General features: G+C 47.7%; 1 protein-coding gene across 1 annotated transcript in view; it reads left to right on the top strand.

Annotated features, from left to right (window-relative positions):
- The window catches only part of MEI1 (meiotic double-stranded break formation protein 1), a 103664-nt gene that overhangs the window by 88724 nt on the left and 1938 nt on the right, over positions 1–13002 (top strand). Inside the window, exons 25-30 of the mRNA XM_032138977.2 lie at positions 380–461; positions 649–824; positions 9044–9125; positions 9581–9687; positions 10616–10747; positions 10940–11052. Coding sequence (XP_031994868.1) covers positions 380–461; positions 649–824; positions 9044–9125; positions 9581–9687; positions 10616–10747; positions 10940–11052 — 692 coding nt within the window. The remainder of the gene's footprint in view (positions 1–379; positions 462–648; positions 825–9043; positions 9126–9580; positions 9688–10615; positions 10748–10939; positions 11053–13002) is intronic.

Below are 13002 nucleotides of genomic sequence, written 5' to 3' on the forward strand. Positions count from 1 at the left end.
GTAAGCCACTGTACCTGACCTGAGAGCCAGGATTTTGATTTGGCCTGTCTGACTCCAGATCTTCTGGGTTAGGTATATAGTGAACAGAGCCAGAGACTGAACCACAGATGAGGCCAGGGAAGGCTGTCTGATGGAGGAGGCCAGTGAGGATGGGGGAGATTTGGAAGAAAAAAAGTTCTCCAGGTTCAGACTTGATTCTCCTCCTCATGCTCCTGAAGCCAGGGCTGGTGCAGCTTGGAGAACGCTGTGTGGCCTCCTCCGTCCCCTTTTGATGCAGTGGATATGTTGGGGGAGGTGATAGAAGAGATTTTCAGGCAGGTTATTTTCTGCCCAGGCTTCCAGAACGTGGGGGTTAGCCCTTTACCCTGTGCCCTGCCAGGTTCACCAGACACTGTCTGTGGAAATGGACCAAGTATTGAAGGCTCTCAGCTTTCCAAAGAAAAAGGCTGCACTACTCTCAGGTATGGGTCCACAAGTCTCCAGCAGAAGAAAAGCTTTTTCCCTAGGTTTTCAGATAAGACCAGCACCCTGACCAGCCTATGGTCAATCCATAATTGTCTCATCTTCATTGTCTCCCATCCTATGACAGAGCTGGGTGGGAGGTGGGAAAGAGACAGGAACTGAGTGTAAGGAATTTCCTGCTTCCAGCTGCCGTCTTGTGCTTCCTGCGGACAGCCCTGCGACAAAGCTTTTCCTCTGCCCTGGTAACCCTGGTGCCCTCAGGGGCCCAGCCACTGCCAGCCACCGAGGACACTGTCCTAGCTCCACTGCGAACGTCGCAAGTCCAGTCCCTGGTCATTGGGCTGCAGAACCTCCTGGTGCAGGTAAGGCCCTTGCTGAGTGGGGCTTGCTTCTCCCAGGACAACAGCAGGAAGGGGTGGCTGCCTGTCAAGAGCCTGATATTCCTACCAGGGCTTGGAGGGTGGATTGAGTAAGACTTTTTTTAAAAAAATTATTTTTATTTATTTTATTTTATTTATTTATGTATTTTTATTATTTTTTTAGATGGAGTCTAGCTCTATCGCCCAGGCTGGCGTGCAGTGGCGTGATCTCAACTCACTGCAAGCTCTGCCTCCCGGGTTCACGCCATTCTTCTGCCTCAGCCTCCCGAGTAGCTGGGACTACAGGCACCCGCCACCACGCCCGGCTAATTTTTTGCATTTTTAGTAGAGACAGGGTTTCACTGTGTTAGCCAGGATGGTCTTGATCTCCTGACTTCATGATCCTCCCGCCTCGGCCTCCCAAAGTGCTGGGATTACAGGTGTGAGCCACCTCACCCGGCCTATTTATTTATTTATTTTCGAGACGGAGTTTTGCTCTTGTTGCCCAGGCTGGAGTGCAATGGTGCAATCTCGGCTCACTGCAACCTCTGCCTCCCAGGTTCAAGTGATTCTCCTGTCTCAGCCTCCCGAGTAGCTGGGATTACAGATGCATGCCACCATGACCGGCTAATTTTTGTATTTTTAGTGGAGACGGGGTTTCCTCATATTGGTCAGGCTGGTCTCAAACTCCTGACCTCAGGTGATCCACCCGCCTCAGCCTCTCAAAGTGCTGGGATTACAGGAATGAGCCACCACACTCGGCCTATTTTTATTTTTTAAATACAGATGGGGTCTTGCCGTATTTCCAGGCTGGTCTCGAATTCCTGGCCTCAAGTGATCCTCTTACCCTGGCCTCCAAAAGTGCTAGGATTACAGGCATAAGCCACCATTCCCTGCCTGGGTGAGACTTTTAAAGCTACAGTGACAGAAACAAAACTCAATTTGGCTTATAACTGAGAAGTCCTGGGGTCAATACTGGCTTCAGGCACAGCTGGATCCCAGAAGCTCAGACAAGGTCATCAGACTCTTTCCATCTATTGGCTTTGCATTCCTCACTGTCAGCTTTATTTTTATGAGATAGTAGGATGACCAGCAGTAGCTCCTAGCTTATATCCTCTAGGGAAAAAAGATTTCTCTTTCCTCATAGTTCCCAGAATTGAGTCTCATTAGGCTGGCTTGGGTAATATGCCAGTCACCATGGCTGGGGCATGGGATGCCCTGATTGGCCTGGCTTGGGTCAGTGCTCTCTCCTGGAGGCCAGGGCATGTGGTCAGCTCTCTATAGCCCAGGTGGACTGAACCCAAGAGAGGGATGGTTCGCCACGGGAAAACTGCTACCAGAAGAAGGAGGGGATCCAGGGCAAGCAAAAGCATGTCTACCTCCAAGGGGTTTGTGTTTTATGGCTTAGGAGACACTTATAGATCAGTGTTTATGTAGCCATTGTATCCTGAGCCCTGACCCAATGTCACGGCCTATGAAGGATACTGGGGGCCCCAGGAAGATGTCCCAGGAGTGGGCCCAATGCTAAGTTAGTGGTTGCTGAGTCTTGTCCTGTGGCACATCCATGCACAAGGCTCTGTGCTCTTTAGGGATCAAACATCTATCCTATTATAGCACTTAGCTCTCTGTTTCAAGTTTCCATTTTCATATCACTCTTCCCCCAACCAGGCTGTGATATACTCAAGGGCAGAGTCTGAGTCTGGTTAATCTTTGTGTGTCCTTCCCCTTGTGGGTTTAAAGCTAATTTAGAATTTAGAAATCAGATGAGAACCAAAACATCAGCTTTATTGCTGGTAAATATCATAGTAGAATATTGGCTGGGACTCTGGAACAGAATGGGCTTTTTTTTTCTGCAGTTTTTCAAACATACAGCAATGAGAGAATTTTACAGTGAACATTCATACACCCAACACCTAGATTCTACTAGTAACATTTTATTATACTTGCTTAATCATATCTGTCCAAAATGAGCTTTTTAAACCACCCTCCTTCTTGCCAGACCAGGGGTCCACAGGCGGGAAAAACTGTGTTTGCATTATGGACACTTAGCCAGCTGGCCAGGAGTTTAAGTTCATGGGAGCATAATCTTTAATACCTTAATCGTGCCTGATGGCACAGTAGATCTTAAGCTAGTGTCTTGCCTTCTAGATAAAACCTTCCTTGGATGAGGAGGGCTAGTTAGGGAAATGCTTTCTCCCTAATGTTTCTAAAAGCGCTGATGTTCCTGTTTTAAGATTCAGAACAGGAGGTGTGGGAGGAATGATTTCCCAATACCCAGCACAGAGCTTGGCACAAAATTGGCATCTGGGAATGTTTGTTGAATGGATGAAAACCACAGAAATTAACATTACATGATCCCAGCCATTTAGGCACTCACAGATTATGGGAAACACAAATAACTACATCTAATACCAAAATGACCTATTAGCAGTTGCGCATTCCTAATACAAAAGTCAAAAATCCGAAATGCCCAATGAGCATCTGCTTTGAGCATCATGTTGGTGCTCAAACGTTTTGGATTTTGGAATATTTCAGATTTCAGATTTTTAATTACAGATACTCAACCAGTATTTGTTTTCTTGTTTGTTTTTGGGATGGAGTCTCGCTCTGTCCCCCAGGCTGGAGTGCAGTGGTGCAATTCCAGCTCACTGCAACCTCTGCCTCCTGAGTTAAGTGATTCTCCTGCCTCAGCCTCCCAAGTACCTGGGACTACAGGTACGCACCACAATGCCTGGTTAATTCTGTATTTTTAGTAGACATGAGGTTTCACCATGTTGGCCAGGCTGGTCTCGAACTCGTGACCTCAAGTGACCCACCCACCTTGGCATCCCAAAGTGCTGGGATTACAGGCGTGCCCGGCCTCAACCTGTATTGGAAGGCTGCACAAGAGAGGTAGCATTTGAACTGGGCCTTGAGTGATGAAAAAGCCGTCTTCAAACCAATAGCCTAAACACTAGGGTGGGGTGCCAGTGAGGTTTGTGGGTTTTTTTTTTTTTTTTTTTTTTGAGACAAAGTCTTGCTCTGTCACCCAGGCTGCAGTGCAGTGGTATGATCCCAGCTCACTGCAACCTCCACCTCCTGGATTTAAGCGATTCTTCTGCCTCAGCTTCCTGAGTAGTTGGGATTACAGATGTGTGCCACCACGCCTGGCTAATTTTTGTATTTTCAGTAGAGACAGGGTTTCACCATGTTGGCCAGGCTGGTCTCAAACTCCCGACCTCAGGTGATCTGCCCACCTCGGCCTCCCAAAGTGCTGGGATTACAGGTGTGAGCCAACGTGCCCAGCCACCAGTGAAGTATTGTATAGCACTTCCACCATTCGCCTCTCATGCCCAAGAGCCTAGGTGTCTCCCTGGCCTGTGACACTCAACTCTGCCTCTGGCAACTGTTTAATTTTATTTTTGAGATAGAGTCTTCCTGTCACCCAAGCTAGAGTGCAGTGGCATGATCATGGCCCACTGCCACCTTAACCTGCTGAGCTTAAATGATCCTCCCATCTCAACCTCCTGAATAGCTGGGACTACGGGTGTACACCACCATGCCCAGCTAATTTTAAAATACTTTTGTATTTGTAGTAAGGCCAGGCACGGTGGCTCATGCCTGTAATCTCAGCACTTTGGGAGGCCGAGACGGGCGGATCACTTGTCAGGAATTTGAGGCCAGCCTGGCCAACATGGTGAAACCCCATCTCTACTAAAAATACAAAAAATTTAGCCGGGCGTGGTGGCGGTAATCCCAGCTACTTGGGAGGCCGAGGCAGGAGAATCACTTGAACCCGGGAGGTGGAGGTTGCAGTGAGCCAAGATCATGCCAGTGCATTCCAGCCTGGGTGACAGAGCAAGACTCCATCTCAAAAAATAAATAAATAAAAAATAAAATAACATACTTTTGTAGAGATGATAATCTCACTATGTTGCCCAGGCTGGTCTTGACCTCCTGGGCTCAAGCAATCCTCTGGCCTTGGCCTCACAAAGTGCTAGGATTACAGGTGTGAGTCACTGCACCTGGCCTTGTTTTAATTGTAGTAAACTATATATAACATAAAATTTAGTATTTTAATCATTTTAAGTATATGGGTCAGTGGCATTAAGTTAAGTACATTCACATTGTTGTGCAACTTTCACCATCATCCATCTCTAGATCTTTTCATCTTCCCAAACTGAAACCCTGTACCCATTAAACAATTCCCCAGTCTCCTCCCCCAGCCCCTGGCATCTACCATTTTACTTGCTATCTCTATGAATTTGACTACTGTAGGGACCTCATGTAAGTGGAATCCTGTATTTGTCTCTCTGGTAGTTTTTGACTGTCTGTCCTCAACAGTCCCTGGGAAGGGGAACCCAACCTGAGAAGCTCATGACTCCCCCTGTAGAAGGTGCTGGGCCTACCCTGCTTGTAGGAGGGCATTGCTGAGGAGCCTGTCTTAGCCTCACAGTGACTGCCCTATAATTGCCTAGTGAACAGGACCAAGTAGGCTTTTCCTCTTTTCTCTCACTGTCACACTCCCGAGAAATTTCCTGGCCTTCTTTGTTCAGCCACAATGTCCCCTCTGTCACTGCCCAGGATCTCATGGTTATAGCTAAGCCTCCTTCATTCCCTTCAACCAGTTTGTTGTTTAAAACTAGTTTGTTTGTTTTTTTGTTTTGTTTTTTGAGACAGACTCTCATTCTGTTGTCCAGGCTGGAGTGCAGTGGTGTGATCTCAGCTCACTGCAACCTCTGCCTCCCAGTTTCAAGAGATTCTCGTGCCTCAGCCTACCGAGTAGCTGGGATTACAGGCACCTGCCACCACACCTGGTTAATTTTTTGTATGTTTAGTAGTGACAGGGTTTCGCCATGTTGGCCAGGTTGGTCTCAAAACTCCTGGCCTCAAGTGATCACCCGCCTCGGCATCCCAAAGTTCTGGAATTACAGGTGTGAGCCACCGCGCCTGGTCTTAAAACTAGCTTTTTATTCATTTGTTCAATGATTCATACATTCAGCAAATATTTATTCCACAGTAACCCAGCAATAGAGGAAATCTGTCTCCCTTGAGCTCCCAGAATGGTTCATTCAGCTATGAATTGAGTATCACATTATCATATTTTATTATACGATAGTGGTTTACATTGTCTTCTTCCACAAAACTGAAAACTTCTTTTTTTTTTTTTTTTCTGAGACAGAGTCTCACTCTATCGCCCAGGCCGGAGTGCAATGGCACAATCTCGGCTCACTACAACCTCTGCCTCCTGGGTTCAAGTGATTCTCCTGCCTCAGCCTCCTGAGCAGCTGGGACTGCAGGCGCCCACCACCATGCCTGGCTAATTTTGTATTTTTAGTAGATAGAGTTTCACCATATTGGCCAGGTTGGTCTCGAACTCCTGACCTTGTGATCCGCCCACCTCAGCCCCGAAGTGCTGGGATTACAGGCATGAGCCACCACGCCCGGTCTGAAAACTTTTAGGCAAAAATGCCCCCTGTGTGGGAAGTCAGAGGAGGCTTCACGGAGAAGGTGACATTTGAACTCAGCCTTGAAGGGTGTCTAGGCAGAGGTATAGAGGGAAGGGCATTCCAGCAGGACAACAGCATGTATAAAATCACATATTCCGAAAGTGCATGCCGGGGCGTGGGGTGTGATGAAGTAGAAAATGAGACAAAAAGCTGGGCAGAGCCAAACTGAGCCATGCCTCATACGCTAGGCTAAGAATCATTGTGCGAACTGTGGAAGGACATCTATCAGACTGTGTGTTTGAAAGTTCTCTCTCGGGCTGGGTACTATGGCCCACACTTGTAATCCTGGCACTCAGGGAGGCCAAGGTGGGTGGATTGCTTGAGTCTAGGAGTTCCAGACCAGCCTGGAAAACACGGCACAACCCTATCTCTATAAAAAATACAAAAAATTAGCTGGACGTGGTGGCACATGCCTGTAGTTCCATCTACTCAGGAGGCTGAGATGGGAGGATCACCTAAGCCCAGGAGGTTGAAGCCAAAGTGAGCTATCATGCCACTGAGCTCCAGCCTGGGTGACAGAGTGAGACTCGTCTCAAAAGAAAAAAAGCAAGTTCCCTCTCAGCCACAGTGGGGAAGATGGGGGCAAGGAGAGTGCCTGGAGGTAAGGCAACTGGTGAACAAGAAGCTGTACATGCAGATGACAGCTAGGCCACCCTCATACCCATGAGGACAAATTGTATATCCATACAATGAAATACTATTTGACCATACAAAGGAGTGAAGTACTGACACATGCTACAACATGGATGAACCTTGAGAACATTAAGTGAAAGCAATCAGATACAAAAGAGCACATATTATGATTCTGCTTATGAAAAATGTCTGGAAAAGGCAAATCCATGGAGACAAAGTAGATTAGTAGTTGCCTAGGGCTGAGTGGAGGGATGGGGGAACGAAGAGCGACTGCTGAGTATGGGGTTTCTTTTTAGGGGTGATGAAAATATTCTGGAATTACATTGCTGTGCAACTCTGTGGATATATTTTTAAAAACTACGAATTATATCCTTTAAAGGATGAGTATTATGGTTTGTCAATTATATCTCGATAAAACTGTACTTTTAAAAACTGGTGTCAAGGGAGAAAAATGGCAGTGAAGCCTAAGCTAGGGCTCTGGGTGCTGGTCCTCGTTGACACCTCTGGGCCAAAGCAGGCTGGTGGCACCAGCACTACAAACTGAGTGCTCATCAGCTATGCAGAATCTTCAGCAGCTGGGTGGCCCAGTGCAGTGCAGTGGAAGGTACAGTATCTAGAATCACCGGAATCTGTGTCAAAGCCCCTGCCCAGCCTCTGACTCTGAAGATGTTTAGTAAGTCACTTTTTACTAATCTTCATGTTCTCCATCTGCAAAATAAAAGGCTAACATGAGAACAGCCTCTATTCCCCCCGGAGTGGAGCACGGTGGAGGAAAGTGTTAGTTGAAATAAGAATAGAGAGAGTGTCCAGGGTCCACCATGCTGGGTCACATGGGGTGAAGGGGCAGGTCAGTGGCAGCAGAGGGCTCTGAAGAAGGGCTGTGGGCACTGGAGTGATAAGGGTGGTTATGGGGGTGATAAGTGTATGTTTAACTTTATAAGAAGCCATCAAATTGTTTCCCAAAGTGGCTGCACCATTTTACCTTCCCACCAGCAATGTATGAGTGCCAGCTGCTCCACATTCTCCTCAACACTTGGTGTTGTCAGTCTTTTTAACTTTAGCTATTGGTAGATGTACAGGGGTACCTCATAGTAGTTTTAATTTGCATTTCCCTAATGACTAATGATAAATATTTTCATGTGCTTATTAGAGCATGCAATTTTGATGAAAGGTCTTGTTGCTTTAAAAAAAAGAAGGTTGAAACCCACTGGCTTAAGTAAACTGTGAGGCTCTTCCAGGGTCTGTAATCTATAAATCTTTTAGTGTGGCCCAGGGTCCATCTTCTTTTCTGAAACAAAGCACTCTTTTTTTTTTTTTTTTTTTTTTTTAAGATGGAGTCTTGCTCTGTCACCCAGGCTGGAGTGCAGTGGTGTGATCATGGCTCATTCTGCTCCCGGGTTCAAGCAATTATCTGCCTCAGCCTCCCAAGTAGCTGGGATTATAGGTGCCCACCACCACGGCCGGCTAATTTTTTGTATTTTTAGTAGAGACGGGGTTTCACCATCTTGGCCAGGCTGGTCTTGAACTCCTGACCTCGTGATCCACCCGCCTCGGCCAATGTGCTGGGATTACAGGCGTGAGCCACCACGATGGAGTTTCGCTCTGTCGCTCAGGCTGGAGTGCAAGTGGTGCAATCTCAGCTCACCGCAACCTCTACCTCCCGGGTTCAAGCGATTCTCCTGCCTCAGCCTCCTCAGTAGCTGGGACTACAGGTGTGTACCACCACACCCGACTAATTTTTGTATTTTTAGTAGAGATGGGGTTTCACCATGTTGACCAGGCTGGTCTCAAACTCCTGACCTCAGGTGATCCGGGCGCCTTGGCCTCCCAAAGTGCTGGGATTACAGGTGTGAGCCACTGTGCCTAGCCCAAAGCACTCTATTGAATGTAGGTAAATCATACAGTATAAGCACTGTGCTCTGTATGAGGGTGAGAGATGAAGCCAACAAACATTTCTTGATTATCTACAGGGCTATAATCCCAAATCTGAAATTCTGAAATCCAAGTAACTCTGAAAACCAAATGTTTTTTCTTGGTTGGCACCAAAAGCCATTGGTAGCAAAACCTGACCTGAATTTTTTTTTTTTTTTTTTTCTGCAGAAGGACCCTCTATTGTCCCAGGCCAGTGTTGGCTGCCTGGAGGCCTTGCTTGACTACCTGGATGCCCGGAGCCCAGACATCGGTAGAAACTCTCCACATTATCTGATGTTCCCATGAGAGATTAGAGGGAGCAACACCCTTCCACCCTCCTGCTCCAGCCTTCCATCCCCTTGTGTGACTCATACTTGTTTTGTTTAATTCTTTTAGCAGCACTGCAAGGGCAGTCATGCCCATTACATAGATGGAATCAGTAAGGTTCAGATAGGTCAAATGATATGCCCAACCAAGGTCACAATGCTCTTAAGTGGCAGAGCCCTTCTTACTGCCTGCCTTCCACAATCATGGCATATATAGTTTCACTGAGCCAGTCAACATAAGTGGATTAGAAGCCCAGGGAAAGAACCCTCCTTGGGTCAGCTTGTCCAGTGCCCTGCCTCTAACTGGGTAGCCCCTTTTTAAGCCAATAGGAGAAGGTCCTCTTGAGCAATGTCCCAAGGCAAGGCCTTGGAAGCGTTAACAACCCAGTGTTTCTTGAAGCTCTCCACGTGGCCTCCCAGCCTTGGAATCGGTTTTTGCTGTTTACCCTCTTGGATGCTGGAGAGAATTCCTTCCTCAGACCCGAGATTTTGAGGCTCATGACCCTGGTAAGTGCAGAAAGGATATCTTGTGGTCTGAGGAGTGTCATGAGCTGGGTGGTGCTGAAGAGGCCAGGGTCTCACTTTAGGTAACCCTAATCCTCAAAGAAGGTGGAAGGGCTTGGCAGGCCTTCACCCTACAAGAGACCTGCTGAAAGAATTCCTCTGAATGCCCATATCTCCTCACTCCAGGGGACCCCGACACCCTTTCCCCTATTTCTCTCATGACATGTTGACCAGGGCCTGTCTACCACATGCCAGGTCTGCTAGATACTAAGGATATCAGTGAACCAGATACTCTGCCTTTAGGGTCCCTCAGTCTAAAGAGGAGGACAGACAAGTAAACTAGTAATGTAAATATGAAGCTACAAGTGGTAGAGTAGAGGAGATGCTAACTGTGGGGCACACAGTAAGTGCCCCTTGAATAAATAACAAAGCAGCAGGCCTAAGAATGACAGTGAAGTGGATCAACAAGTACATCAGTGGTTGGTGTAGGAACAAAGAGGAAAGAGTGATTCTCAGCAGTGAAGGTAACATTTTAGCTGTGGCTTGAGAAATTAATAGGCAGAGAGAAGGAAAGGTATTCCAGGTAGTGAAGTAAGAACAACAGGTACAAGAGCACATGGTGGTATGTCAGGGGAGCCACACGTAGTTCATTCTGGCCATGAGTGTTCAGTGCAAGGTTGGGGAGGAGGGAGCCAAGGCCAAAGGGGTCAGGAGGGCCAGCTCTCTCAGGATCTCACAGGTTGCCTTACTTACCCCACTTCCCCATGACACACTATCTGCCCCACCTCTGCCCACTATCTCTGAGCTCCTTGAAGGCAGGCAGGTTCTGTGGGCTTCAGGACAGTATCCCCTAAAGTTGGGGCACAGCAGTTGTCTATGATGAAGGAGATGCCAAATCACTGGGTGTTTGCGGCTTCTCTTCCTGGGCCAGTTTATGCGGTACCGGAGTAGCAGTGTCCTCTCTCATGAAGAGGTGGGTGATGTTCTGCAATGTGTGGCTTTGGCTGACCTGTCTACCCTCTCGAACACCACACTCCAGGCCCTGCATGGCTTCTTCCAGCAGGTGGGTGGGAAGGGGAGGCCATGCAGCCACTGTAAAGCTAGACCCTCAAGACCATCTTCTCTTGGAGGGTGGGAGCTCTGGCCACAGCAGCCAAGGAATGGGAGGAGGGAAGCACAGAGGATGGAGGCAGTTAGGGCGTGTGTGGAGTGGGCACTGAGGAGGCCTGTCTTCCCTGCCCTCTTCTCCCTGTAGCTCCAGAGCATGGGATACCTGGCTGACCACAGCATGGCCCAGACCCTGCAGGCCTCCTTGGAGGGCCTTCCCCCTAGCACCTCCTCAGGCCAGCCACCCCTGCAGGACATGCTGTATCCTTTCTTGCATCTATGATGAAGGAGATGCCAAATCACTGGGTGTCTGGGGCTTCTCTTCCTGGGCCAGTTTATGCGGTACCAGAGTAGCAGTGTCCTCTCTCATGAAGAGGTGGGTGAGGTTCTGCAAGGTGTGGCTTTGGCTGACCTGTCTTGGCCTGGGCAAGCTCTCCCAGGCCATAAGAAGCTGTGGCATCATGCTTCAGGACATAGGTGTACTACAGTCTTGTCTTCTAAAGTAAGCAGGGGTCAGTGAGTATAATTAACAATGTTGACAACAACAATGCCGTGTCCTGTTAATATTAAGTTCCTACAGAAATCAGGCACATTACATGCATTTTACATATATATATGTATATTTATTTATTTATTTTTGAGATGGAGTCTTGCTCTGTCGCCCAGGCTGGAGTGCAGTGGCATGATCTTGGCTCACTGCAACCTCCGCCTCCCGGGTTCAAGCGATTCTCCTGCCTCAGCCTCCCGAGTAGCTGGGACTACAGTTGCCTGCCACCAAGCCCAGGTATTTTTTTTTTTTTTTTGTATTTTTAGTAGAGACAAGGTTTCACCATATTGGACAGGCTGGTCTCGAACTCCTGACCTTGCGATCTGCCTGCCTCGGCTTCTCAAAGTGCTGGGATTACAGGTATGAGCCACCATGCCCGGCTACGTGCATTATATTTAATCCTCACATCAGCTAGGAGTGTTAAGGTACTTGTAGTACAGGTTGAGCATCCCTAATACAAAAATTAGAAATCCAAAGTGCTCCAAAATCTGAAACTTTTTGAGTGCTGATGTGATGCTACAGGTGGAAAATTCCATACCTGACTTCACGTGATGAGTTGCAGTCAAAATGTAGCCAAAACTTTGTTTCATGAATAGGCCAGGTGCGGTGGCTCACGCCTGTAATCCCAGCACTTTAGGAAGCCTAGGCAGACAGATCACTTGAGGCCAGAAGTTTCAGACCAGCCTGGCTGACATGGTGAAACCTCATCTCTATGAAAAATACCACAATTAGCTGGGTGTGGTGGCATGTGCCTGTAATCCCAGCTACTCGGGAGGCTGAAGCACAAGAATCGCTTGAATTGGGGATGTAGAGGGCAGTGAGCCAAGATCACACCACTGTACTCCACCCTGGGCGACAAAACATGACTCTGTCCCAGAAAAAAAACAAAAAATTTTGTTTCATGAATAAAATTATTATATTTTTTACATTCTTTTTATTTATTTATTTATTTTTAAGACAGTGTCTTGCTTTGTCACCCAGGCTGGAGTGCAGTGGTGTGAACATAGCTCACTGTAGCCTTCACCTCCTGGGCCCAAGGGATCCTCCCGCCTCAGCCCTCCAAGTAGCTGAGACTACAGGTGCACACCAGCATGCCTGGCTAATTTTTGTAGATACAGGGTTTCACCATGTTGCCCAGGCTTGTCTCAAACTCCTGAGCTCAGGTGATCTGCCTGCCTTGGCCTCCCAAGTGCTGGGATTACAGGCATAAGCCACTGTGCCTGGCCCATGAACAAAATTATTTAAAACACTGCATAAAATTACCTTCAGGTGGCCGGATGCGTGGCTCACCCCTGTAATCCTAGCACTTTGGGAAGACGAGGTGGGTGGATCATCTGAGGTCAGGAGATCGAGACCATCCTGGCTAACACGGTGAAACCCCGTCTCTACTAAAAATACAAAAATTAGCCGGGCCTGGTGGCACACGCCTGTGGTCCCAGCTACTCAGGAGGTTGAGACAGGAGAACTGCTTGAACTTGGGAAGCAGAGGTTGCGGTTAGCTAAGATTGAGCCACTGCACTCCAGCCAGGGTGACAGAGCAAGACTCCGTCTCAAAAAAATAAAAAATTACCTTCTGGCTATGTGTACAAGGTGTATACAAAACAAATGAATTTTGTGTTTAGACTTGGGTCCCATCAGCAACATATCTCATTATTATAGGCAAA

Source organism: Hylobates moloch, unplaced genomic scaffold (assembly GCF_009828535.3).
Source record: "Hylobates moloch isolate HMO894 unplaced genomic scaffold, HMol_V3 SCAFFOLD_19, whole genome shotgun sequence".
In the NCBI taxonomy this organism is placed as follows: domain Eukaryota; kingdom Metazoa; phylum Chordata; class Mammalia; order Primates; family Hylobatidae; genus Hylobates; species Hylobates moloch.